General features: G+C 61.0%; 2 protein-coding genes and 1 long non-coding RNA gene across 3 annotated transcripts; all 3 read left to right on the top strand.

The window, feature by feature from the left end:
* The first annotated feature begins 716 nt into the window (after positions 1-716).
* On the top strand, positions 717-17889 carry CD22 (CD22 molecule). Its single transcript, XM_086771640.1, has 11 exons — positions 717-751; positions 2303-2381; positions 3343-3705; positions 3810-4127; positions 4795-5055; positions 5781-6041; positions 7388-7651; positions 8992-9258; positions 15942-16205; positions 17465-17564; positions 17676-17889. The coding sequence occupies exons 2-11, from the start codon at positions 2345-2347 to the stop codon at positions 17887-17889; spliced, it is 2349 nt and encodes a 782-aa protein (XP_086627766.1). The 5' UTR covers positions 717-751; positions 2303-2344.
* A 36-nt stretch (positions 17890-17925) lies between these two features.
* Positions 17926-19931, top strand: LOC147596154 (uncharacterized). Its single transcript, XR_015261563.1, has 3 exons — positions 17926-17987; positions 18075-18132; positions 19460-19931. It is a non-coding gene; the product is annotated as an uncharacterized LOC147596154 (long non-coding RNA).
* Positions 19932-24200: 4269 nt separating this feature from the next.
* LOC104475432 (free fatty acid receptor 2) lies at positions 24201-25538 on the top strand. The gene has a single exon (XM_086771639.1). The coding sequence runs from the start codon at positions 24207-24209 to the stop codon at positions 25536-25538; it is 1332 nt and encodes a 443-aa protein (XP_086627765.1). The 5' UTR covers positions 24201-24206.
* Positions 25539-27394: the final 1856 nt, after the last annotated feature.

Here is a 27394-nt window from a genome sequence, read left to right as displayed (position 1 = left end):
CTCCCAGTGCCTCCCAGTCCCTTCCCCTTATACCCCCTCGCTCGGGAACCGCCCCAAGGTGACCTCGGTCCCTCCCGCGTGGGGGCGGGGGGGGGGGGGATGGGGACACCCGGGTCCCTTCTTTTTTGGGGGGGGGGTGGAGGGAGGGGGTGAGGACAACCCGGCCGGTGGGGGGGGGGTGTCTTGGTGGGGGGTGGGGGGTTACTGGGACAACTGGGTGCCCCCCGAACATCTGGGTCACGTGTGGGGCCGGAGGGCGGGCACCCAAAAACCTGGACACCCCCCACCCCCTCCCCGGACCCACATCGCCCTCGGGCCGCCCTTGGTGCCGTCTCCTCCCCCTCCCCCGCCTCGTTATCGCCTTCCGCTCGTTAATGATTAATTAACGCTATCTTATCGGCCTCGTTCCCGTGACGCGGCGGTGGGGTGGGGGTTGGGGGGGGAGGAGGTCTCTGGGGACCCACCACGATGTCCTTCTCCTGGGGGGGGGGGCGGGAACCCAAAAATTCGGTCACCCTGCCTCGCTCGGGTGGACTTCCCATCATGCTTTGCTCTGCCCCACATCCCAAGGGGACCCAGGTGTCCGGGTTCCCAGCAGCCTTTGCTGGTGATGATGGGGGTGGTGGGGCTGGTGGCATGACCCACCCCGGACGCTTGGGTCCTCTGTGGGGTGGGGTGGGGGGTTGAGGGGGGGGGGGGTCTGCAGAGCAAGAGCCGCCCGGACGCGTGGGTCCTCCAAGTTGGAGTTGAGGTGGGGGAGGCGTCCTCTGATTGGCCGGGACGCTTGGGTCCCTTTGGGGGCATCTATGGGGTGGTGGGACCCTCTTGGGTTCCTTTGGGGCATCTATGGGGTGGTGGGACCCGAAAGCTTGGGTCACTGTGGGGCAGGAGGTCCATTGGGTGGTGGGACCCTCTTGGGTCCCTTTGGGGCATCTACGGGGTGGTGGGACCCACTTGGGTCACTTTGGGGCACCTATGGGGTGGTGGGACCCACTTGGATTCCTTTGGGGGCATCTATGGGGCGGTGGGACCTGGACACCCACGTCTCTCTGGGGCAGGAGGTCCGTGGGATGGTGGGACCTGGTTGCTTGGGTTCTTTTGGGGCATCTATGGGGTGGTGGGACCCACTTGGGTTCCTTTGGGGCATCTATGGGGCGGTGGGACCTGGAAGCTTGGGTCACTGTGGGGCAGGAGGTCCGTGGGGTGGTGGGACTGAGTTGCTTGGGTTCTTTTGGGGCATCTATGGGGTGATGGGACCCGGAAGCTTGGGTCGCTATGGGGCAGGAGGTCCATGGGGTGGTGGGACCTGGTTGCTTGGGTCACTTTGGGGCATCTATGGGGTGGTGGGATCCACTTGGGTCCTTTTGGGGCACCTATGGGGTGGTGGGACCCAGAAGCTTGGGTCACTATGGGGCAGGAGGTCTATGGGGTGGTGGGACCCTCTTGGGTCCCTTTGGGGGCATCTATGGGGTGGTGGGATCCACTTGGGTCCCTTTGGGGCATCTATGGGGTGGTGGGACCCGGAAGCTCAGGTCGCTATGGGGCAGGAGGTCTATGGGGTGGTGGGACCCTCTTTGGGTCCCTTTGGGGCATCTATGGGGTGGTGGGACCCGGCAGCTCGGGTCGCTATGGGGCAGGAGGTCCGTGGGGTGGTGGGACCCTCTTGGGTCCCTTTGGGGCATCTATGGGGTGGTGGGACCCAGAAGCTTAGGTCACTATGGGGCAGGAGGTCCGTGGGGTGGTGGGACTTGGTTGCTTGGGTTCTTTTGGGGCATCTATGGGGTGGTGGGACGTGGAAGCTTGGGTCAATATGGGGCAGGAGGTCCATGGGGTGGTGGGACCTGGTTGCTTGGGTTCTTTTGGGGCACCTATGGGGTGGTGGGACCCTCTTGGGTCCCTTTGGGGGCATCTATGGGGCGGTGGGAACCACTTGGGTCTCTTTGGGGCATCTATGGGGTGGTGGGACCCTCTTGGGTCCCTTTGGGGGCATCTATGGGGTGGTGGGACCCGGAAGCTCGGGTCGCTATGGGGCAGGAGGTCCGTGGGGTGGTGGGACCCACCTGGGTCCCTTCGGGGCACCTCTCGGGTCCCCGTTGAGAAGAGGGAAGGAAGTGAGCTCGGCTGCCTTCGAGCGGGGGAGGAGGTCGAGAACCCGGACGTCTGGGTCCTTCTGGTGCCCCAGGTGGGCGGGGCAAAGGAGGTCGAATTCGGCCGCCTACGCCCCCCCCCCCGGGGACATCTGGGTGTCCCCCCAACCAGACACCTGGGTGTCGTGTCCGTGTGTCGTCCCCCCCCCACCCAGTTGATGCTTTGACCTCCTCGCTTCCATCCGGACGCCGCCGACATGCGAGTCTTCTTCTGCCTCCTCTTCCTCGTCCCGGGTAGGGACCTTCCCCCCCACCCCTGGGTCCCCTGGGTGGCTGCGGTGTGGGTGGTGGTGGGGCTCCGTCTGGTCTTTGGGGGTGGAGGGAGGTGACGGGTTGGGTTCCTCAGCTTCCCAGGTCCCCAAAACCCTTGGGTGCCTCCAGCTTTTGGGGGTTGGAGGCGTCTCCAGAACGTCTCCATCCCTGGACACCTGGGTTCCACTGGTTTTTGGGGTTGGAGGTGTCTCCAGAACATCTCCACCCCCAGACATCTGGGTCTCCAACCACCTGGGTCTCCAGATGTTTGAGTCCCCAAAACCCTGGGTCTCCTGGACACCTGGGTCCCTCTGGTCCTTCGGGGTTGAAGGTGTCTCCAGAACATCTCCATCCCCCGTCACCCGGATCCTGGGGCTCCTGGCTCCCTGGGTGTTTGAGTCCCTCAGACTCTTGGGTCCCCAAAACACCTGGGTCCCCGAACGCCTGGGCTCCCTGGGTAGCTGGGTTCCTCTGGTTTTTGGGGTTGAAGGCCTCCTCAGAACATCTCCATGCCCATAAACCTGGGTCCCTGGCCACCTGGGTCCCTGGCCACCTGCACCCCCAGACTCCTGGGTCCCCATAATACCTGGGTCCCTTGGAGTCTCAGGTTCTCTGGATCGCTGGGTTCCTCTGGCTTTTGGGGTTGAAGGCCTCCTCAGAACATCTCAGCGTCCATAAACCTGGGTGTCTGGACACCTGCACCCCTGGCCACCTGCACCCCTGGACTCCTGGTCCCCAAAATACCTGTGTCCCTGGACACCTGGGCTCCCTGGGTAGCTGGGTTCCTCTGGCTTTTGGGGTTGAAGGCCTCCTCAGAACATCTCCATGCCCATAAACCTGGGTCCCCGGCCACCTGGGTCTCTGACCACCTGGCTCCCCACACCCCTGGGTCCCCAAAACACCTCGCTCACCCCGACACCCGTGTCCCCGTCACCTTCTCCAGGCTCCCTGTCCAGCTGCTCCGAGCCGGTGACGGGTCCCAAAGAAGTGGTGGCCGCCTTGGGTTCCTGCCTCTACATCTCCTGCCGCTACGACCTGTGCCAAGCGGGACCGGACCCCCAGCTCCGTAACCTCACTTGGATCCAAAGCCCCGATTACGACAAGGAGCGGCAAGAATTCATGGGGCGCAAGGTGGCCGAAATCCGAGGAACCCCGGGAGCCAACGAGGGCGACTGCGCCTTGGTCCTACCTCGCGTCCGAGCTGGAGATGCCGGTCGTTACGGGTTGAGGTTGGTGGCCGATCCCAAACGTCGGAACAGCAACAAAGAGCTGCGGTGGATGCACTACGTCACCGTCAACGTCACCGGTGAGGACATCTTGTCCCCCTCCATCGCCCACCACCGTTGTCCCACCCATCTCCTCGCTGTTGTCCCACCATGACCTCTCCTCCATCTCTTCCCCCTCTGGCAGACACGGCCCCCGCCCCCCATCTCTGGCTGGACCCAGGTCCCCTCACCCAAGGCCGCAGGACCACCGTTGGGTGCTGGGTGCCCCCCGCCTGCCCCCAAGAAGCCCCCACCCTCAAGTGGGAAGGTCCCGTCACCAAGACGGCGGGGGTCCAGGTGGTCGATTGGACCCCTCCGGCCGACGTCACCCCCTTCCCGGCTGTGGGCACCCTCCTGGACTTCAAAACCCAGTGGTACCACGACGGGACCGTCCTCAGCTGCGTCCTTCGGGGGTCCGACGGGAAGACCATCGCCCAGGTGTCCCAGCTGCTCCAGGTCAACTGTGAGATATGGGGCGGGGGTCCCAGGGGGTTGGGGGGGCGGTTCCTTGGGGGGTTTTGGGGGTCCCGTGGCCACCTGGGTTCTTCTCATAAGGGTTCTGGGGGGTCTTGGGGGGCTGCAGATGATCCCCACCTGGGTGTCCCACCACCTTTAGGTCCACCTTGAGATATTGGGGGGTCCTTGGAGGGGTTTCTTGGGGGTTATGGGGGTCCTACGATGGGTTTTGGGGGTCCCAGGGTGGGTTTTGGGGGTCCCAGGGTGGGTTTTGGGGGTCCCATGGGCGCCTGGATCCCTCTCACAGGGATGATGAAGGTCTTAGAAGGCTGGAGGTGACCTTGTCCTGGTTGTCCCACCAGCTTCAGGTCCATCTTGAGATACTGGGGGGGTCCTTGGGGGGGTTTCTTGGGGGTTATGGGGGTCCCAGGGGGGGTTATGGGGGTCCTACAAACTCCTGGGTCCCCCGCATGGGGATTACTGGGAGTCTTGGGGGGCTACAGGGGGGTTCTGGGTCTCTGTCGGGTGCTGGTGGGACCACTTGTGGGGCCTATGGGGGCTCTAGGGGTCCTGGAGTTGGCCTGCGGGTCCTCCTGGAGGAATTTTGGAGGGTCCCTGGGGATTCTAAGGGTGAGTGTAGGCCCCATACTGGTCTATACTGGTCCCTTCCCCAGACCCGCCGCGGGACGTGCTGGTGGAGATGACGCCGTCGTCCCCCGTCCACGAGGGTTGGGAGGTGACGCTGAGGTGCCACGACTCGGCCAAACCCCCGTCCCACGCCTACGCCTGGAGCTTGGGGGGTCACGTCCTGCCCCACGGCGCCGCCCAGTTCCGCCTGCAGCCCGCCCGCGCCGCCGACGGTGGCTCCTACGCCTGCCGGGCCACCAACGCTGTGGGGACAACCGAGTCGCTCCCCGTCACCCTCGAGGTCTACTGTGAGTGGGGCAAGATGGCGGCGGAGGGTGGGGCAAGATGGCGGAGGGTGGGGCAAGATGGCGGAGGGTGGGGCAAAATGGCGGAGAGTGGGGCAAGATGGCGGCGGAGGGTGGGGCAAGATGGCGGTGGAGGGTGGGGCAAGATGGCGGCATGGGGACCTGTCAATCACCCTTAGCCCCACCCCTAAGTCCCCAGCCAATCACCCTTAGCCCCACCCCACCAGGCACCTGTCAATCACCCTTAGCCCCGCCCCATCAGGCATCTGTCAATCAATCTTAGCCCCGCCTCATAATCCCATGTCAATCACCATTAGCCCCGCCCCATCAGTCACCTGTCAATCACCCTTAGCCCCACCCCACCCGGCACCTGTCAATCATCCTTAGCCCCACCCCACCAGGCACCTGTCAATCACCCTTAGCCCCGCCCCATCAGTCACCTGTCAATCATCCTTAGCCCCACCTATGAGGCTCCTGTCAATCACCCTTTGTCCCGCCCATTAGACATCTGTCAATCACTCTTAGCCCCACCCACAACTCACCAGCCAATCATCCTTAGTCCCACCCACGAGGTGCATGTCAATCACCCTCCATCCCGCCCCATAATCACCCTCTGATCACCCCCCACGAGTCTCCTGTCCATCACCCTTCGCCCCTCCTCTTCCTGCCCCTGTGGGCGTGGCCTCCCTTGCCCCGCCCCCCCCGCTCCAACCAAGCCCCGCCCACAGACCCCCCGCGGGACGTGCGGGTGGAGGCGACGCCCCCGTCCCCCGTCCACGAGGGCGGGGAGATGACGCTGAGCTGCCGGTTCTCCTCCAATCCCCCGCCCCGCACCTACGCCTGGAGCTTGGAGGGGCGGAGCCTGCCCCACAGCGCCGCCCAGCTCCCCCTGCGGCCAATCAGCACGGCCGACGGCGGCTCCTACAGCTGCCGGGTCACCAACGACTTGGGGACGGCCTCCTCCCTCGCCACCGCCCTTGAGGTCTACTGTGAGTGGGGCAAGATGGCGGCGGGGGGGGCGGGGCCAAGCGGTGGCAGGGCGGGCGAGACGCTGGTGGGGTGGCTGAGATGGCTTTGGATTGGTCAAGACGGTGGTGGGGTGGTCAAGGTGGCCATGGGGCGGTCAAGGTGGTGTTGACGTGGTCATGGTGGCCACAGGGTGATCAAGATGGCCACAAGGTGGCCAAGATGGCCGTAGGTGGCCATAGGGTGGTCGAGATGGTGGTGGGGTTGGTCAAGATGGCCGTAGGGTGGTCAAGGTGGCCACAAGGTGGCCAAGATGGCCGTAGGGTGGTCAAGGTGGTGTTGACGTGGTCGTGGTGGCCATAGGGTGGTCAAGATGGTTTTGAGGTGATCAAGATGGCTGTAGGGTGGCCAAGATGGCCACAAGGTGGCCAAGATGGCCGTAGGGTGGTCAAGGTGGCCACAAGGTGGCCAAGATGGCCGTAGGGTGGTCAAGGTGGTGTTGACGTAGTCATGGTGGCCATGGGGTGGTCAGGATGGTGGTGGGTTGGTCAAGGTGGCCATGGGGTGGCCAAGATGGCCGTAGGGTGGTCAAGGTGGCCACAAGATGGCCAAGATGGCCGTAGGGTGGGAAAGGTGGTGTTGACGTGGTCGTGGTGGCCATAGGGTGGTCAAGATGGTTTTGAGGTGGCCAAGATGGCCGTAGGGTGGTCAAGGTGGTGTTGACGTGGTCGTGGTGGCCATAGGGTGGTCAATATGGTTTTGAGGTGGCCAAGATGGCCGTAGGGTGGTCAAGGTGGCCACAAGGTGGCCAAGATGGCCGTAGGGTGGTCAAGGTGGTGTTGACGTGGTCATGGTGGCCATGGGGTGGTCGAGATGGTTTTTGAGGTGGTCAAGATGGGGGTGAGGTTGGTCAAGATGGTGGTGGGGTTGGTCAAGGTGGCCACACGGTGGTCAAGATGGCGGCAGGGTGGCCAAGGTGGTCAAGGTCACCATAGGTGGTCAACATGGCAGTGAGGTGGTCAAGGTGGCTGTGAGGTGGCCAAGATGGCCGTGAGGTCATCAAGATGGCCGTGGGGTGGCCAAGATGGCCGTGGGGTGGCCAAGATGGCTGTGAGGTCACCAAGATGGCCGTTGGGTGGCCAAGATGGTGGCAGGGTGGCCAAGATGGCCGTGGGGTGGCCAAGATGGCCGTGAGGTCATCAAGATGGCTGTGAGGTGGCCAAGATGGCCGTGAGGTCATCAAGATGGCCGTGGGGTGGCCAAGATGGCCGTCGGGTGGCCAAGATGGCCGTCGGGTGGTCAGGGTGGCCAATAGGGACGGGGGCGTGGCAAGCGCCCCGTCAGCCAATCCCCTTCCGCCCCTCCCCAGACCCGCCCCGATCGGCCATCTTGGAGAGCCTGACCCCTCTGCCGGCCCTGATTGGTTCCCGCGTCGCCTTGCGCTGCGCCCTCGGCCCCGCCCACCCCGCCCCCACCGCCGTCCAATGGCTACGCGACGACAGCTGGCAGGCCGACACCCCCGGCCCCGCCCTCGCCTTCGACGCCGACCCCGCCCGCGCCGGGGCCTATCGCTGCCTCGGCCGCAACCCCGCCGGCTCCGCCCTCTCCCCGCCCCTCAGCGTCGTCGTCTGGTGTGAGTGGCGGTTTCGAGCTCCCCCTGCTGATTGGCGGGGGGGGGGGGGGGCGGGAAGGGCGGTTTCGGAAGTGGGAGGCGGTTTCGTGGCCCCCCCTTCGCGGTTCCCACCTCCTCCCAAAATGGCGGTTTCATGGCCGCCCCTCCTTGCAGTCCCCAGCCCGTCCCAAAATGGCGGTTTCATGGCCCCCCCTTCGCTGTTCCCACCTCCTCCCAAAATGGCGGTTTCATGGCCCCCCCTTCGCGGTTCCCACCTCCTCCCAAAATGGCGGTTTCATGGCCCCCCCTTCGCTGTTCCCACCTCCTCCCAAAATGGCGGTTTCGTGGCCCCCCCTTCGCGGTTCCCACCTCCTCCCAAAATGGCGGTTTCATGGCCCCCCCTCACAGTTCTGACTCACTCCCAAAATGGCAGTTTCATGGCCCCCCCTTTGCGGTTCCCACCTCCTCCCAAAATGGCGGTTTCATGGCCCCCCCTTCACTGTTCCCACCTCCTCCCAAAATGGCGGTTTCATGGCCCCCCCTTCACGCTTCCCACCCCCTCCCAAATGGCGGTTTCACAGACCCCGCCTTCGCGGTTCCCATCCCTTCCCAAAATGGCGGTTTCAAGTCCCCAGCGATCATTTCAGGTCCCCTCTGCCCCCAGTCTTAAGGCCCCCCCAAGCCCTAAATGACAGTTTCAAGCCCCCCCCTCCACCTTTTTTGAGCCTCCCCACCCCAAATATCTGTTTCAAACCCCCCTCCTCAGTCCTAAATGACAGTTTTAAGCCTCCCCTTGAGCCCTTTTGAGCCTCCTCACTCCAAATATCGGTTTCAAGCCTCCCCCCTGGCCCTAAACAACAGTTTCAAGTCCCCTCTCCAACGCTTTTGAGCCCCACCTCCAATATCTGTTTCAAGCCTCACCCCCAGCCCTAAATGACAGTTTCAAGTCCCCTCCCCAGCTCTTTTGAGCCCCCCAACCCCAAATATCAGTTTCAAGCCCCCTCAAGCCCCTCAAGAGCAGTTTCTCTCCCACCAGACCCCCCCCAGCCCATAGTTTTAAGCCCCCCCCAACCCTAAATGACAGTTTCAAGCCCCCCTCCCAGTGCTTTTGAGCCACCCTAAACCCAAATCTTGGTTTCAAGTCCCCCTCCGAGCCCGAAATGACAGTTTCAAGCCCCCCCCCCCCCCACTTTCGAGCCCTCCCAAACCCAAATCCTGGTTTCAGGTCCCCTCATAACCCCTAAATAACGGTTTCAAGCCCCCTCCATGAGCTTTTTTAGCCCCCCCGCCACCCCCAAATATCGGTTTCAAGCCCCTCCAACCCCCGCTAACGGCAGTTTCTTTTCTCCCCCCCGCCGCAGATCCCCCCAAATCCGTCCGGGTGCTGCAGAGCCCGGGGGGCCCCGTAACCGCCGGGCGGGGCCCGGTTCGACTCCAGTGCCAGATCGGGGCGGGCGTGCCCCCCCAGTTCGCCGTCAGCTGGTGGAAGGACGGGCGGGAGCTGCCCTCCCCCGCCCCCGACCTCCTCCTGCCCGGGCCCCGCCCCGAGGACGCCGCCGCCTACGCCTGCCACGCCCGAAACGCCGCCGGGGTCGCCCGCAGCGCCCCCCACGCCCTCGACGTCCGCTGTGAGTGGGGCAAGATGGCGGCGGAGGGTGGGGCAAGATGGCGGAGGGTGGGGCAAGATGGTGGTGGAGGGTGGGGCAAGATGGCGGAGGGTGGGGCAAGATGGCGGAGGGTGGGGCAAGATGGCAGCATGGGGACCTGTCAATCACCCTTAGCCCCACCCCACCAGGCACTGGAGTGCCCTCCACCCGAAACGATGCCTTCAAGACCCCACCGGAATCAGTTCCAAGGCCCCCCCCCAAGTCCTAAATGACAGTTTCAAGGCACCCTCAAGTCCTAAATGACAGTTTCAAGGTCCTGCCCAAGACCTAAATGACATTTTCAAGGCCCTCCTCCGCCCTAAATGACAGTTTCAAGGTCCTCTCCAAGCCCTAAACGACAGTTTCAAGGTCCCCCCTGCCCTAAATGACAGTTTCAAGGTCCCCCCGCCCTAAATGACAATTTCAAGGTCCTTTCCAAACCCTAAATGACAGTTTCAAGGCCCTCCCCAGCCCTAAATGACAGCTTCAAGGTGTCCCGTCCCCCCCCAGATGAGAGTTTCAAGCCCCGCCCGGCCTAAATGACAGTTTCAAGGCCCTGCAAGCCCTAAATGGCATTTTCAAGCCCCCCCTACCCCCAAATGACAGTTTCAAGGCCCTCCCCAAGCCCTAAATGACAGTTTCAAGGTCCTCTCCAAGCCCTAAAAGACAGTTTCAAGGTCCCCCCTGCCCTAAATGACAGTTTCAAGGCCCTCTCCAAACCCTAAATGACAGTTTCAAGGTGTCTCCCCACCCCAAACGGCAGTTTCAAACCCCTGCAAGCCCTAAACGACAGTTTCAAGGCCCTCCCCAAGCCCTAAACGACGGTTTCAAGGCCCCCCTACACTAAATGACAGTTTCAAGGTGTCCCCCCCCGCCCCAAATGACAGTTTCAAACCCCTGCAAGCCCTAAACGACAGTTTCAAGGCCCTCCCCAAGCCCTAAAGGACAGTTTCAAGGTGCCCCCCCACCCCAAACGACTGTTTCAAACCCCTGCAAGCCCTAAGCGACAGTTTCAAGGCCCCCCCTGCCCTAAATGACAGTTTCAAGCCCCCCCCCCCCCCCCAGACATAAATGAGTTTCAAGGCCCTCCCCAAGCCCTAAATGACAGTTTCAAGATTCCCCCTGCCCTAAATGACAGATTCAAGGTCCTCTCCAAACCCTAAATGACAGTTTCAAGGTGTCCCCCCCCGCCCTAAATGACAGTTTCCAACCCCTGCAAGCCTTAAACGACAGTTTCAAGGCCCTCCCCAAGCCCTAAATGACAGTTTCAAGGCCCCCCCCCAGCCATAAATGAGTTTCAAGGCCCTCCCCAAGCCCTAAATGACAGTTTCAAGGTGTCCCCCCCGCCCTAAACGACAGTTTCAAACCTCTGCAAGCCCTAAACGACAGTTTCAAGGCCCTCCCCTACCCTAAATGACAGTTTCAAGGTGTCCCCCCTGCCCTAAATGACAGTTTCAAACCCCTGCAAGCCCTAAACGACAGTTTCAAGGCCCTCCCCAAGCCCTAAACGATGGTTTCAAGGCCCCCCCAAACATAAATGAGTTTCAAGGCCCTCCCCAAGCCCTAAATGACAGTTTCAAGGTGTCCCCCCACCCTAAACGACAGTTTCAAACCCCTGCAAGCCCTAAACAACAGTTTCAAAGCCCTCCCCAAGCCCTAAACGACAGTTTCAAGGTCCCCCCTGCCATAAGTGACAGTTTCAAGGTCCTCTCCAAACCCTAAATGACAGTTTCAAGGTGTTCACCACGCCCCAAATGACAGTTTCAAACCCCTGCAAGCCCTAAATGACAGTTTCAAGGCTCTCCCCAAGCCCTAAAAGACAGTTTCAAGGTCCTCTCCAAACCCTAAATGACAGTTTCAAGGTGTCCCCCCTGACCCAAACCACAGTTTCAAACCCCTGCAAGCCCTAAATGAGAGTTTCAAGGCCCTCCCCTAGCCCTAAATGACCGTTTCAAGGCCCTCCCCTAGCCTTAAATGACAGTTTCAAGGTGTCCCCCCACCCCAAACGACAGTTACAAACCCCTGCAAGCCCTAAACGACAGTTTCAAGGCCCTCCCCAAGCCCTAAACGACTGTTTCAAGGTGTCCCCCCCGCCCTAAACGACAGTTTCAAACCCCTGCAAGCCCTAAATGACAGTTTCAAGGCCCTCCCCTAGCCCTAAATGACAGTTTCAAGGTTCCCCCCGCCCTAAACGACAGTTTCAAGGTGCCCCCTGCCCAAACGACAGTTTCAAACCCCTGCAAGCCCTAAATGACAGTTTCAAGGCCCTCCCCAAGCCCTAAATGACAGTTTCAAGGTTCACCCTGCCCTAAATGACAGTTTCAAGGTGTCCCCCCGCCCTAAACGACAGTATCCAACCCCTGCAAGCCCTAAACGACAGTTTCAAGGCCCTCCCCAAGCCCTAAACGACAGTTTGAAGGCCCCCCCTGCCCTAAATGACAGTTTCAAGCCCCCCCACCCGCCATAAATGAGTTTCAAGGCCCTCCCCTAGCCCTAAACGACAGTTTCAAGGCCCTCCCCTAGCCCTAAATGACAGTTTCAAGGTGTCCCCCCCCACCCTAAACGACTGTTTCAAACCCCTGCAAGCCCTAAACGACAGTTTCAAGGCCCTCCCCTAGCCCTAAACGACGGTTTCAAGGTTCCCCCTGCCCTAAATGACAGTTTCAAGGTGCCCCCCCGCCCCAAACAACAGTTTCAAACCCCTGCAAGCCCTAAACGACAATTTCAAGGCCCTCCCCAAGCCCTAAATGACAGTTTCAAGGTTCACCCTGCCCTAAATGACAGTTTCAAGGTGTCCCCCCGCCATAAATGAGTTTCAAGGCCCTCCCCAAGCCCTAAATGACAGTTTCAAGGTGTCCCCCCTGCCCTAAACGACAGTTTCCAACCCCTGCAAGCCCTAAACGACAGTTTCAAGGCCCTCCCCAAGCCCTAAACGACAGTTTGAAGGCCCCCCCTGCCCTAAATGACAGTTTCAAGCCCCCCCACCCGCCATAAATGAGTTTCAAGGCCCTCCCCTAGCCCTAAACGACAGTTTCAAGGCCCTCCCCTAGCCCTAAATGACAGTTTCAAGGTGTCCCCCCCCCCCTAAACGACTGTTTCAAACCCCTGCAAGCCCTAAACGACAGTTTCAAGGCCCTCCCCTAGCCCTAAACGACGGTTTCAAGGTTCCCCCTGCCCTAAATGACAGTTTCAAGGTGCCCCCCCGCCCCAAACGACAGTTTCAAACCCCTGCAAGCCCTAAACGACAATTTCAAGGCCCTCCCCAACCCCTAAATGACAGTTTCAAGGTTCACCCTGCCCTAAATGACAGTTTCAAGGTGTCCCCCCGCCATAAATGAGTTTCAAGGCCCTCCCCAAGCCCTAAATGACAGTTTCAAGGTGTCCCCCCTGCCCTAAACGACAGTTTCCAACCCCTGCAAGCCCTAAACGACAGTTTCAAGGCCCTCCCCAAGCTCTAAATGACAGTTTCAAGGTCCCCCCTGCCCCAAATGACAGTTTCAAGGTCCTCTCCAAACCCTAAATGACAATTTCAAGGTGTCCCCCCCGCCCCAAACGACAGTTTCAAACCCCTGCAAGCCCTAAACGACAGTTTCAAGGCCCCCCCCCCGCACTAAACGACAGTTTCAAGGCGTCCTCCAGCCATAAATGAGTTTCAAGGCCCTCCCCAAGCCCTAAATGACAGTTTCAAGGCCCCCCCCCCGACATAAATGAGTTTCAAGGCCCTCCCCAAACACTAAACGATGGTTTCAAGGCCACCCCTGCCCTAAATGACAGTTTCAAGGTGTCCCCCCCGCCCCAAACGACAGTTTCAAACCCCTGCAAGCCCTAAACGACAGTTTCAAGGCCCTCCCCAAGCCTTAAATGACAGTTTCAAACACCTGCAAGCCCTAAACGACAGTTTCAAGGCCCTCCCCAAGCCCTTAATGACAGTTTCAAGGCCCCCCCCCAGCCATAAATGAGTTTCAAGGCCCTCCCCAAGCCCTAAACGATGGTTTCAAGGCCCCCCCAAACATAAATGCGTTTCAAGGCACTTTCCAAGCCCTAAATGACAGTTTCAAGGTGCCCCCCCGCCCCAAACGACAGTTTCAAACCCCTGCAAGCCCTAAGCGACAGTTTCAAGGCCCTCCCCAAGCCCTAAACGACAGTTTCAAGGCCCTCCCCAAGCCCTAAACGATGGTTTCAAGGCCCCCCCTGCCCTAAACGACAGTTTCAAGGTGTCCTCCCCCACCCCAAACGACGGTTTCCAACCCCTGCAAGCCCTAAACGACAGTTTCAAGGCCCTCCCCAAGCCCTAAACGACAGTTTCAAGGCCCTCCCCAAGCCCTAAACGATGGTTTCAAGGCCCCCCCTGCCCTAAACGACAGTTTCAAGGTGTCCTCCCCCACCCCAAACGACGGTTTCCAACCCCTGCAAGCCCTAAACGACAGTTTCAAGGCCCCCCCCAAGCCCTAAATGACAGTTTCAAGGCCCCCCTGCCCTAAATGACAGTTTCAAGCCCCCCCGCCATAAATGAGTTTCAAGGCCCTCCCCTAGCCCTAAACGATGGTTTCAAGCCGCCCCCGCCCTAAATGACAGTTTCAAGGTGTCCCCCCGCCCCAAACGACAGTTTCAAACCCCTGCAAGCCCTAAACGACAGTTTCAAGGCCCTCCCCAAGCCCTAAATGACAGTTTCAAGGTCCCCCCTGCCCTAAATGACAGTTTCAAGGCCCTTCCCAAGCCCTAAATGACAGTTTCAAGGTGTCCCCCCCGCCCTAAACGACAGTTTCAAACCCCTGCAAGCCCTAAACGACAGTTTCAAGGCCCTCCCCAAGCCCTAAATGACAGTTTCAAACACCTGCAAGCCCTAAACGACAGTTTCAAGGCCCTCCCCAAGCCCTTAATGACAGTTTCAAGGCCCCCCCCAGCCATAAATGAGTTTCAAGGCCCTCCCCAAGCCCTAAACGATGGTTTCAAGGCCCCCCCAAACATAAATGAGTTTCAAGGCACTTTCCAAGCCCTAAATGACAGTTTCAAGGTGTCCCCCCCGCCCCAAATGACAGTTTCCAACCCCTGCAAGCCCTAAACGACAGTTTCAAGGCCCTCCCCAAGCCCTAAACAACGGTTTCAAGGCCCCCCCTGCCCTAAACGACAGTTTCAAGGTGCCCCCCCGCCCCAAACGACAGTTTCAAACCCCTGCAAGCCCTAAACGACAGTTTCAAGGCCCTCCCCAAGCCCTAAACGACAGTTTCAACGCCCTCCCCAAGCCCTAAACGATGGTTTCAAGGCCCCCCCTGCCCTAAACGACAGTTTCAAGGTGTCCTCCCCCACCCCAAACGACGGTTTCCAACCCCTGCAAGCCCTAAACGACAGTTTCAAGGCCCTCCCCAAGCCCTAAACGGCAGTTTCAAGGCCCTCCCCTAGCCCTAAATGACAGTTTCAAGGCCCTCCCCTAGCTCTAAATGACAGTTTCAAGGTGTCCCCCCCCAACCTAAACGACAGTTTCCAACCCCTGCAAGCCCTAAACGACAGTTTCAAGGCCCTCCCATGGCCCCAAATGACGGTTTCAAGGCCCTCCCCCTGCCCTAAATGACAGTTTCAAGGTGTCCCCCCCGCCCCAAACGACAGTTTCAAACCCCTGCAAGCCCTAAACGAGAGTTTCAAGGCCATCCCCAAGCCCTAAACGACTGTTTCAAGGTCCCCCCTGCCCTAAATGACAGTTTCAAGGTCCTCTCCAAACCCTAAATGACAGTTTCAAGGTGTCCCCCCGCCCTAAACGACAGTTTCAAGGCCCTCCCCTAGCCCTAAACGACAGTTTCAAGGTGTCCCCCCCACCCTAAACGACAGTTTCAAACCCCTGCAAGCCCTAAATGACAGTTTCAAGGCCCTCCCCTAGCCCTAAATGACAGTTTCAAGGTTCCCCCTGCCCTAAACGACAGTTTCAAGGTTCCCCCCGCCCCAAACGACAGTTTCAAACCCCTGCAAGCCCTAAACGACAGTTTCAAGGCCCTCCCCTAGCCCTAAATGACAGTTTCAAGGTTCCCCCTGCCCTAAATGACAGTTTCAAGGTGTCCCCCCTGCCCCAAACGACAGTTTCAAACCCCTGCAAGCCCTAAACGACAGTTTCAAGGCCCTCCCCAAGCCCTAAATGACAGTTTCAAGGTCCCCCCTGCCCTAAATGACAGTTTCAAGGTCCTCTCCAAACCCTAAATGACAGTTTCAAGGTGTTCCCCCTGCTCCAAATGACAGTTTCCAACCCCTGCAAGCCCTAAATGACAGTTTCAAGGTCCTCTCCAAACCCTAAATGACAGTTTCAAGGTGTCCCCCCCCCCGCCCTAAATGACGGTTTCCAACCCCTGCAAGCCCTAAACGACAGTTTCAAACCCCTGCAAGCCCTAAACGACAGTTTCAAGGCCCTCCCCAAGCCCTAAATGACAGTTTCAAGGTCCCCCCTGCCCTAAACGACAGTTTCAAGGTCCTCTCCAAACCCTAAATGACAGTTTCAGGGTGTCCCCCCGCCCTAAACGACAGTTTCAAACCCCTGCAAGCCCTAAACGACAGTTTCAAGGCCCTCCCCAAGCCCTAAACGACGGTTTCAAGGCCCCCCCTGCCCTAAACGACGGTTTCAAGGCCCCCCCCCCCCCCCCCCAATGTGTTTTTTGGGTTTGTTTTTTTTTTCGGCGCCGCAGACGGACCCCGGGCGATCGAGCTGGTGCCGGAGCCGGGCGCCCGGGTGCAGGAGCAGAGGGAGGTGACCCTGCGGTGCCGCGCCGACGCCCACCCCCCGCCCGCCGCCTTCGAGTGGTTTCGGGACGGGCGAGCCCTGGGCCGCAGCCCCAAAGGATTCTGGGAGCTGGGGGCGGTGGGGAGCGAGGAATCCGGGCGCTACCGGTGCCGGGTGGTCAACGCCGTCGCCAGCGGGGAGTCCCCGGACGTCACCCTCACCGTCTACTGTAAGGGGCCCCCCCCCGCCCCATGGGACCCACACGTGTGGGGCGGGACCCCTTGGGAGACCCCTGCCCCGTGGGACCCACACGTGGGACAATCCTGCCCCATGGGACCCACACGTGTGGGGCAGGACCCCTTGGGGTGCACCTGCCCCAATTGGACCCACACATCTGGGGTGGGACCCCTTGGGAGACCCCAGCCCCGTGGGACCCACACGTGGGACACCCCTGCCCCATGGGACACACACATGTGGGGCGGGACCCCTTGGGACACCCCTGCCCCACGGAACCCACACATCTGGGACACCCCTGCCCCATGGGACCCACACATGTAGGGCGGGACCCCTTGGGAGACCCCTGCCCCATGGGACCCACACGTGGGACACCCCTGCCCCATGGGACACACACATGTGGGGCGGGACCCCTTGGGAGACCCCTGCCCCACGGAACCCACACATCGGGGACACCCCTGCCCCATGGGACCCACACATCTGGGGTGGGACCCCTTGGGAGACCCCTGCCCCATGGGACCCACACGTGGGACACCCCTGCCCCATGGGACACACACATGTGGGGTGGGACCCCTTGGGAGACCCCTGCCCCATGGGACCCACACGTGGGACACCCCTGCCCCATGGGACACACACATGTGGGGCGGGACCCCTTGGGAGACCCCAGCCCCGTGGGACCCACACATCTGGGACACCCCTGCCCCACGGGACCCACACATCTGGGGTGGGACCCCTTGGGAGACCCCTGCCCCGTGGGACCCACACATCTGGGACACCCCTGCCCCACGGGACCCACACATCTGGGGCGGGACCCCTTGGGAGACCCCTGCCCCATGGGACCCACACATCTGGGGCGGGACCCCTTGGGGTGCACCTGCCCCATGGGACCCACATGTGTGGGGCGGGACCCCTTTGGAGACCCCCTGCCCCGTGGGACCCACACGTGTGGGGCAGGACCCCTTGGGGTGCATCTGCCACGTGGGACCCACACATCTGGGGTGGGACCCCTTGGGGTGCACCTGCCCCATGGGACCCACACATGTAGGGCGGGACCCCTTTGGAGACCCCTGCCCCATGGGACCCACACATGTGGGGCGGGACCCCTTGGGAGACCCCTGCCCCATGGGTCCCACACATCTGGGACAACCCAGCCCCACGGGACCCACACATCTGGGGTGGGACCCCTTGGGACACCCCTGCCCCGCGGGACCCACACATGTGGGGCACCCCCCCCACCCCACCTCCGCCCCACAGATTCCACCACCACCATCCTCCGAAGAACCTTCCTGGGCCTCGGCGTGGGGCTGGGCGTCCTCCTGCTGCTGGGCACCTTGGGCTGCTTCCTCCGCCGCCGGTGAGCCGCCCCACACATTTTTTTTTGGGGCGCCCCACACATTTTGTCCCCGCCCCCCCCCCGACCCCCCGGGCCCTAGACATTCCGTGGGTCGCCGAATTCTCCCCGTAGGTGGTGGCGGCAGATGGCCGCCGACGAGGAACCCGTGGTGGAACCATCTGGGACCTTCTTCCTCCGCAACAAAAAGGTGGGACCACCCCCACCCCACGCCCATCCCCCCCCCACCCCACGGGGGTCTCCACACCCCACCCGTGGACAAGGAGGTCCCACCCCCCCCCCCCCCCCCCAAGTGGTCACTTGTGGGGCGCGACCCATCTTCTCGTAGGGCCGGGCTCCGGGGTCTCCACGTCCTCCCGGTGGCCCTGCCGACGCCGTCAGTTACGCGTCCTTGCTGTCCCCTCCCGGCTCTGGAGCTGTCCCCAGGTAACTTCTCCTCCCGTCCTGCAGGGGGCGCCCTTGACCACCCCCCCAACCCTTCTCCTTTGTCACCGTGTCCCCACCCCACCCCAGGATGAGAGGGGACGCCGTTGTCTACACGGTCCTCCAGAGGAACGAGGGTGCTGCCAAGGTAGGCGGGTGCCGCCCCGTGTCCCCCTTGGTGTCCACCGTGACCCCAACGTGACCCATGTCCCCCCGATGTCCCCCCTGATGTCCCCCATGTCCCCCCTGATGTCCCCCTTGATGTCCCTCATGTCCCCCTTGATGTCCCCCATGTCCTCCTTGATGTCCTCCACGTCCTCCTTGATGTCCTCCACGTCCCCAAAGACCCCAATGTCCCTCATGTCCCCCTTGATGTCCCTCATGTCCCCCTTGATGTCCACCATGTCCCCAAAGACCCCAATGTCCCTCATGTCCCCCTTGATGTCCCCCATGTCCTCCTTGATGTCCTCCACGTCCCCAAAGACCCCAATGTCCCTCATGTCCCCCTTGATGTCCACCATGCCCTCCTTGATGTCCCCCATGTCCTCCTTGATGTCCTCCACGTCCCCAAAGACCCAAATGTCCCTCATGTCCCCCTTGATGTCCTCCACGTCCTCCTTGATGTCCCTCATGTCCCCTTTGATGTCCCCCATGTCCTCCTTGATGTCCCCCATGTCCCCCTTGATGTCCTCCACGTCCTCCTTGATGTCCACCATGTCCCCAATGTGCCCCATATCTCCAATAATGTCAGTTCCCCATCTCCTCCTTGACGTCCTCCATGTCCCCCTTGATGTTCTCCATCTCCCAAACAACCTCAATGTTCCCCTTGACGTCCCCCATGCTCCAAATAAACTGTCCCCCATGTCCCCCTTGATGTCCCCCATGTCCCCCTTGATGTCCTCCACGCCCTCCTTGATGTCCTCCACGTCCCCAAAGACCCCAATGTCCCTCATGTCCCCCTTGAGGTCCACCATGTCCCAAACCACCTCAATGTCCCCCTTGATGTCCTCCATGCCCTCCTTGATGTCCCCCATGCCCCCAATGTCCCCCATGTCCCCCTTGATGTCCACCATGTCCCCAAAGACCTCAATATCCCCCAAGTTCCTCCTTGATGTCCTTCTTGATGTCCTCCATGTCCTCCTTGATGTCCACCATGTCCCCAAAGACCCCAATGTCCCCCAAGTCCCCTTTGATGTCCCCAAAGACCTCAATGTCCCCCTTGATGTCTCCCTTGATGTCCCCCATGTCCCCTCTTGATGTCCCCCATGTCCCCTCTTGATGTCCACCATGTACCTCTTGATGTCCCCCATGCACCTCTTCATGTCCCCCATGTACCTCCTGATGTCCACCATGACTCCAACGTGCCCCATGTCCCCTTTGAGGCCCTTCATGTCCTCCTTGATGTCCCCCGTGTCCCCAACAATGTCCCCCTTGACGTCCCCACCCCCTGTCACAGCCACCGTCCGTCCCCGCAGGCCACCGAAGGTTCCGACTACGAGAACGTCCCACCTGGTCCCGGTCACAGGGACGGGGACAGGGACGGGACCTTGGTCTATGCCGCTCTGGCCCTGTCCTCCTCGGGGACACCGGTGGGACAGGGTGGGGACACCGTTGAGTACGTCACCCTGAAGCACTGAGAACTTGGGGACATCAAGATACGAGGAGGTGGCCACCACGGGAGAGCTTGGCCATCAAGGGGACACGGGGACATGGCCACCACGGGGACACCATCAAACGTCCATGGGGACGTGGGGACATGAGGGCTTGGCCACCACGGGGACACGGGGACACCATAAAACATCTCCAAGGACATGAGGGCTTGGCCACCATGGGGACACGGGGACGTGGCCACCACGGGGACACCATCAAACGTCCATGGGGACGTGGGGACGTGAGGGCTTGGCCAGCACGGGGACATGGGGACACCATAAAACATCTCCAAGGACATGAGGGCTTGGCCACCATGGGGACACGGGGACGTGGCCACCACGGGGACACCATCAAACGTCCATGGGGACGTGGGGACATGAGGGCTTGGCCACCACGGGGACATGGGGACACCATAAAACATCTCCAAGGACATGAGGGCTTGGCCACCATGGGGACACGGGGACGTGGCCACCACGGGGACACCATCAAACGTCCATGGGGACGTGGGGACATGAGGGCTTGGCCACCACGGGGACATGGGGACACCATAAAACATCTCCAAGGACATGAGGGCTTGGCCACCACGGGGACACGGGGACGTGGCCACCACGGGGACATGGGGACACCATAAAACATCTCCAAGGACATGAGGGCTTGGCCACCACGGGGACACGGGGACGTGGCCACCACGGGGACATGGGGACACCATAAAACATCTCCAAGGACATGAGGGCTTGGCCACCACGGGGGTTCCTGGGCGGTGAGGACATGGGGACACGGAGGACACAGAGGTGGCCACTTCAGGGTCAGGGTCCGGGTCATCGTGAGGGACGTGCCACCATGGGGTCATGCCCCAAACCGTGGCCACCATCGCCGGTGCCACCAAGAGGGCCACCACCTCCCAGTAAAAACCAGTTTCTGGGTCAATTAATTGGTCGTAAGGGGTGGGGGAGGGCGTGGCACCCACCTCAGGTCCTTCAGGAACCCCCCAGAGACCCCCACCCACCTCAGGTCCTTCAGGAACCCCCCAGAGACCCCAACCCAGGGACCCCCACCCACCTCAGGTCCATCAGGAACCCCCCCAAGACCCCAACCCAAAGACCCCAACCCACCTCAGGTCCATCAGGAACCCCCCAAAGACCCCAACCCACCCCAGGTCCATCAGGAACCCCCCCAAGATCCCAACCCAAAGACCCCAACCCACCTCAGGTCCCTCAGGAACCCACCAAAGACCCCCACCCACCTCAGGTCCCTCAGGAACCCCCCCAAGATCCCAACCCAGGGACCCCCACCCACCTCAGGTCCCTCAGGAACCCCCCAAAGACCCCAACCCACCTCAGGTCCCTCAGGAACCCCCCCAAGACCCCAACCCAGGGACCCCAACCCACCCCAGGTCCATCAGGAACCCCCCCAAGATCCCAACCCAGGGACCCCCACCCACCTCAGGTCCCTCAGGACCCTCGTAGACCCCAACCGCCGTTGGCCAACTCAACTGGAGCTGGTGGCATCTTGAGGGCCTTGGGTTGAGCTGGGTTCAACGTAGAACTTGAGTTGAGCTGGGTTTAACCAAGACCTTGGGTTGAGCTGGGTCCAACTTAGACCTTGAGTTGAGCTGGGTCCAACTTAGACCTTGGGTTGAGCTGGGTCCAACTTAGACCTCGAGTTGAGCTGGGTCGAACTTAGACCTCGTGTTGAGCTGGGTTTAACCAAGACCTTGGGTTGAGCTGGGTCCAACTTAGACCTCGTGTTGAGCTGGGTTTAACCAAGACCTTGGGTTGAGCTGGGTCCAACTTAGACCTTGAGTTGAGCTGGGTCCAACTTAGACCTCGAGTTGAGCTGGGTCGAACTTAGACCTCGTGTTGAGCTGGGTTTAACCAAGACCTTGGGTTGAGCTGGGTCCAACTTAGACCTCGGGTTGAGCTGGGTTCAACTTAGACCTCGAGTTGAGCTGGGTCCAACTTAGACCTCGGGTTGAGCTGGGTTTAACCAAGACCTTGGCTTGAGCTGGGCTCAAGTCCCCCCCCCAAAACCCTTCCCATCCCCCCCTCCCCCGCTCCGGAGCCGCCGCCCAATGGCCTCGCCCCGCCCCCCCAGCTCCGTGCCGGGAGAACCAATCAGATGACAGCAGAGCGGGGGGAGGGGCGGGACCAAGATGCTCTTCCGGGGTGGGGGGGGGGGGGGATTTTCGGGGTGGGGTGGGGGGAGGGGCACCCCCCCCCACCCACCCCTCCCCCCACCCCGCTGACGTCAACGCGGCGTCCGGTCAGGAAACGGCGGGGAAACCACTTCCCCTCCCCCCCCCCCCACTTCCGCTTCCCCTCCCCCACCCCGCGAGGGGGGGGGGGGCACCCAAAAATCGCGGGGGGGGGGGGGGGGGGGAGGGGGCACCCAAAAATCCGGAGGCGGCACCCAAACGCCGGGGGCACCCGAGGTCCTACTGGGAGAACTGGGGTAACTGGGAGGGGGGGGGGAGGGGTTAAATTGGGGGGTGGGGGAGGGGCAAGCGGATGCGTGGGGGAGGGGTCCCGCGTGGGATTTTTGGGGTGGGGGGCGGGGGAAGATGGCGGAGTTGGGGGGGGGGGAGGGATACTGGGAGGAACTGGGGGGGGCCAACTGGGATGAGGGGTTGAAGGCATCTCGAGGGGGTTCCAGCAGCTCCACCCCCACCCCGAGGGGACCTGGGTGTCCGGGGACCCCCCCCCACCCCCCCCCCCAGCACCCATGGACCTCAGCGGCCGCCCCTCCCCCACCCCACCCCTCCCCCACCCCCCATTCCAGGAAACGAGAAGTTCAACAAATGACGGGTGGCCACCGCCCCTCCCCCACCCAACCGCCTCCCAGTTTGGGACTGGGAGGTGGCGGCGGGAAAACGCGCAGCCGGGTGAGCCCCTCCCCCCACCCCCCACCCACCCAAGGTGGACCCTTCCCCTCCCCCTCCGTTGTCCCCCCCCCCCCCCACCAATCCCTGGGTGCCGTTCGGGGAGCGGGGGGGGGGGTGGAGGAGGGTGAGGACCACCGAGATGTGGGGGGGGGGGCTTCTGCAGGTCCTTCTCTTGGTCCACTGGTGGGACCAGTAGAAGCCTCCTCAGATCCTTGGGGTCCTCCTCAATCCCTTGGGGTCCTCCTCCAATCCTCGGGTTCCTCCTCCAATCCTTGGATTCCTCCTCAGATCCTTGGGGTCCTCCTCCAATCATTGGGTTCCTCCTCAATCCCTTGGGGTCCTCCTCCAATCCTCAGGTTCCTCCTCCAACCGTTGGGTTCCTCCTCAATCCCTTGGGGTCCTCCTCAGATCCTCGGGTTCCTCCTGAGATCCTCAGGTTCCTCTTCAAACCCTTGGCTTCCTCCTGAGATCCTTGGCTTCCTCCTCAGATCCTTGGTTTCCTCCTGAGATCCTTGGGTTTCTCCTCAGATCCTTGGGTTCCTCCTGAGATCCTTGGTTTCCTCCTCAGATCCTTGGGTTCCTCCTCCAACCGTTGGGTTCCTCCTGAGATCCTTGGGTTCCTCCTCCAACCGTTGGGTTCCTCCTCAGATCCCTGGATTCCTCCTGAGATCCTCAGGTTCCTCCTCCAACCTTTGGGTTCCTCCTCAGATCCTTGGGTTCCTCCTCAATCCCTTGGGGTCCTCCTCAGATCCTCAGGTTCCTCCTCCAATCCCTGGATTCCTCCTGAGATCCTTAGGTTTCTCCTCCGATCCTTGGGTTCCTCCTCAGATCCTTGTGTTCCTCCTCAGATCCTTGGCTTCCTCCTCCAACCTTTGGGTTCCTCCTGAGATCCTTGGGTTCCTCCTCAAACCCTTGGGTTCCTCCTCAGATCCCTGGATTCCTCCTGAGATCCTCAGGTTCCTCCTCCAACCTTTGGGTTCCTCCTCAGATCCTTCGGTTCCTCCTCAATCCCTTGGGTTCCTCCTCCAATCCTTGGATTCCTCCTGAGATCCTTGGGTTCCTCCTGAGACCTTTGGGTTCCTCCTGAGATCCTCAGGTTCCTCCTGAGATCCTTGGGTTCCTCCTCAGATCCTCAGGTTTCTCCTCAGATCCTTGGCTTCCTCCTCCGATCATCCCTTGGGTTCCTCCTCAATCCCTTGGGGTCCTCCTCAGATCCTCAGGTTCCTCCTCCAATCCTTGGATTCCTCCTGAGATCCTTAGGTTTCTCCTCCGATCCTTGGGTTTCTCCTGAGATCCTTGGGTTCCTCCTCAGATCCTTGGGTTCCTCCTCCAACCTTTGGGTTCCTCCTGAGATCCTTGGGTTCCTCCTCAAACCCTTGGGTTCCTCCTGAGATCCTTGGGTTCCTCCTCAAACCCTTGGGTTTCTCCTGAGATCCTTGGGTTCCTCCTCAGATCCTTGGCTTCCTCCTCCAACCTTTGGGTTCCTCCTCAGATCCTCGGGTTCCTCCTCAAACCCTTGGGTTCCTCCTGAGATCCTTGGGTTTCTCCTCCAACCCTTGGGTTCCTCCTCCAACATCTGGGTCCCCCCACCCAAGTAGGACCCACAGCGCCCACCTGGCTCCTCCCACCCATCACCCCACCCTTCTCAGGCCTCCATCTCTTCTTCTCCCCCAGCTTCGCCCCTTCCAACCATGCTGGTCCTCACCGTCTACATCCTCACCTTCACCGTGGGCTTCCCGGCCAACGTCTTCACCTTCGCCACCCTCTTGGGCAAAGCCCGTCGGCGCGTGTCCCCCTCGGACATCCTCCTCCTCAACCTGACGGCCGCCGACCTTCTCCTCCTCCTCTTCCTCCCTTTCAAGATGGCCGAAGCGGCGGCCGGCATGACGTGGCCTTTACCGGCTGTCCTCTGCCCGTTGGCCAACTTCTGCTTCTACTCCAGCATCTACCTCAGCAGCCTCTTCTTGGCGGCCCTCAGCGTTGAGCGCTACCTGGGCGTGGTCTTCCCCCACCACTACAAAGATTGGAGAAGACCCGGCCGGGCCATGGCCGCCAGCGTGGTCCTCTGGCTCTTGGCCTGTTCCCATTGCTCCATCGTCTTCGTGGCCCAGTATCACGGAGGTGGTGGCCACCCAGAGGTCAACGGGTCGGCGCCGGTCAACTCGGCGGTCCGTCGGTTCCGGCCCGGTGGCTCCAAGATGGCCGAGGGCGATGGTTTTGACCTCAACGGCTTGGCCATCGCCGGCCCTGAGGGCTTCCACCCCGGTGCCTTCAAGATCTCCAACGTCGTGGAGGAGGTCTTCAAGATCTCCCAGTCCAAGCGCTCCGTGGCCAAGGGCTTCCTCCGCCGAGGTGCCACCACCGCCGCCGTCATCTCCAACCCTGGTGGCCCCAAGCCCTCCAACCCCGGTGGCCCCAAGCCCTCCAACCCCAACATCTCCAAAACCACCGTCGACGTCCAGGAGATCTCCAGCCCCACCAGCATCTTCCGGTCCACCACCGTCCGTGGTTCCTCAGCTCCTGGTGTCCACCACGGCTCCAACGCCACCGACGCCTACAAATGCTACCACGACTTCTCCAAGGACCAGCTGAGCTTCGTCCTTCCGCTCCGCCTGGAGCTCTTCCTCGTCCTCTTCCTCCTCCCCTTCGCCGTCACCGTCTTCTGCTACGTCAACTTCGTCCGGGCTCTCCTGGCTCGTCCCAACATCCCCTTGGAGAAGAAACAACGAGCGGTGGGCTTGGCCATGGCCACCATGGTCAATTTTGGGGTCTGCTTCGCCCCCTACAACATCTCGCACGTGGTGGGATTCGTGGAGAAGAGAAGTCCCGACTGGAGGGTCTACGCTTTGCTCCTCACCAGCCTCAACGCCGCCTTGGACCCTCTCATCTTCTACTTCTCCTCCACGGCGGTCCAGAGGGCGGTGGCCGGGGTGGGGACGGCGGCGGGGGACAAGTTGAGGGCGGCGGTGGGTTGGTGTTCTCCTCGGTCACCCCAGAACGAGTCCCAGGGCTCCTTGACGTGAAGCTTCTGAGGGGTGGTGGCCTCACCGCCTCGGGGTGAGGGCGTGGTGGGGTGGTGGGGTGGGATCTGGGAGGGGTTCCGAAGAGCTTCGGCCGACGGCGATGTTTCTACGGCGCTCGGGGTGGCGGCCCCACGGCGTCAACCAGCGTCGGGGCACGGCAACGTCTACGGGGCGCTGGAGAACGTGGACCCATGGTTGGAGGTTCCTGGGCAGCATGGTCCCGGTGGCCTCCGTGGGTTGAGGGTCTCCACGAGCCTGCGGTCTCCATGGGGTCATGAAGCCAAGGTCTCCATGGGTTCAAGGCGTCCGTGGGTCCAAGGTCTCCATGGGTCCAAGGCCTCCGTGGGTCCACGTGGCCTCCTCGGTCTCTGACCTCCATGCTTTGATGGCCTCCGTGGGTCAACAGCTTCTGCGGGGCCAAGGTATCCATGGGTTGGTGGCCTCCACGGAGTCAAGGTCTGGTTGGTTGGTGGCCTCCATGGGTCAACAGCTTCTGCGGGGCCAAGGTATCCATGGGTCAGCGGCCTCCGTGGGTCGGTGGCCTCCACGGAGTCAAGGTCTTCGTCGGTTGGTGGCCTCCATGGTCAACCTCTTGACGTTCTCCGTGATTTGATGTCCTCCACGGCTTGGTGTTCTCCACAGCTCCGTGTCCTCCACGGCCTCTCCGTGCAGCCGTGTCCTCCGCGGGGTGGTGGGCTCCGTGGGGTGGTGGTGGCCTCCGTGGGGCGGTCTCCTCTTCTCCTGGAGAGCCCTGCCCCCAATACAGGAGATATTTATTCAAGCCCGTGGTCCGAGAGTGGTCAATGCCGAAGCGGGGGGAGATGTGGACACCTGGGTTCAAGAGGAGAAGAGGGGACAACCGGGTTCCGTTGGGGGGGCGGGTGGGGACACCTGGATGGGGGGTGGTGGGGAGATGATGAAGGTGGGGAGATGATGAAGGTGGGGAGATGATGGTGGTGGGGAGATGATGGTGGTGGGGAGATTATGAAGGTGGGGAGATGATGAAGGTGGGGAGATGATGGTGGTGGGGAGATGATGATGACGATGATGGTGATGGTGGGGATGAGATGGTGAAGATGATGATGGTGGTGGAGATGATGACGATGATGGTGGTGGTGGTGGGAATGAGATGATGAAGATGACGGCGGTGGTGGTGATGGTGGTGGTGGTGGGGATGAGATGGTGAAGATGATGGTGGTGGGGATGATGATGATGATGATGGTGATGGTGGTGGAGATGATGATGATGATGGTGGTGGGGATGATGATGATGATGATGATGATGATGATGATGATGATGGGGAGATGAGGATGGTGGTGGTGATGATGATGATGATGATGATGATGGTGATGATGGGGATGAGATGGTGATGATGATGATGATGGGGAGATGAGGATGGTGGTGGTGGTGGTGATGATGAAGATGACGGCGGTGGTGGTGATGGTGGTGGTGGTGGGGATGAGATGGTGAAGATGATGATGGTGGTGGAGATGGTGATGACGATGATGGTGATGGTGGTGGGGATGAGATGATGATGATGATGATGATGGGGAGATGAGGATGGTGATGATGATGATGATGATGACGGCGGTGGTGGTGGTGGTGGGGATGAGATGGTGAAGATGATGATGGTGGTGGTGATGATGATGACGGTGATGGTGATGATGGTGGGGATGATGATGATGATGGTGATGGTGGGGATGAGATGGTGATGATGATGAAGATGGGGAGATGAGGATGGTGGTGATGATGATGATGATGATGACGGCGGTGGTGGTGATGGTGGTGGGGATGAGATGACGATAACGATGATGACAATGATGATGACGATGACGGTGGTGGTGACGATGATGATG

Source organism: Chlamydotis macqueenii, unplaced genomic scaffold (genome assembly GCF_036417535.1).
Source record: "Chlamydotis macqueenii isolate bChlMac1 unplaced genomic scaffold, bChlMac1.mat HAP1_SCAFFOLD_134, whole genome shotgun sequence".
NCBI lineage: Eukaryota > Metazoa > Chordata > Aves > Otidiformes > Otididae > Chlamydotis > Chlamydotis macqueenii.
The sequence above is the reverse complement of the archived record's forward strand: the minus strand, read 5'-3'. Positions and strand labels throughout refer to the sequence as shown.

What these genes read in the sequence shown, in the direction of transcription:
- CD22 (XM_086771640.1), top strand. Translation starts at nt 2,345, where the DNA reads ATGCGAGTCTTCTTCTGCCTCCTCTTCCTCGTCCCGG. An exon ending in CCAGCTGCTCCAGGTCAACT is followed by an intron (nt 4,128 to 4,794) that starts GTGAGATATGGG and finishes TCCCTTCCCCAG; the next exon opens with ACCCGCCGCGGGACGTGCTG. An exon ending in CACCGCCCTTGAGGTCTACT is followed by an intron (nt 6,042 to 7,387) that starts GTGAGTGGGGCA and finishes GCCCCTCCCCAG; the next exon opens with ACCCGCCCCGATCGGCCATC.
- LOC104475432 (XM_086771639.1), top strand. Translation starts at nt 24,207, where the DNA reads ATGCTGGTCCTCACCGTCTACATCCTCACCTTCACCGTGGGCTTCCCG.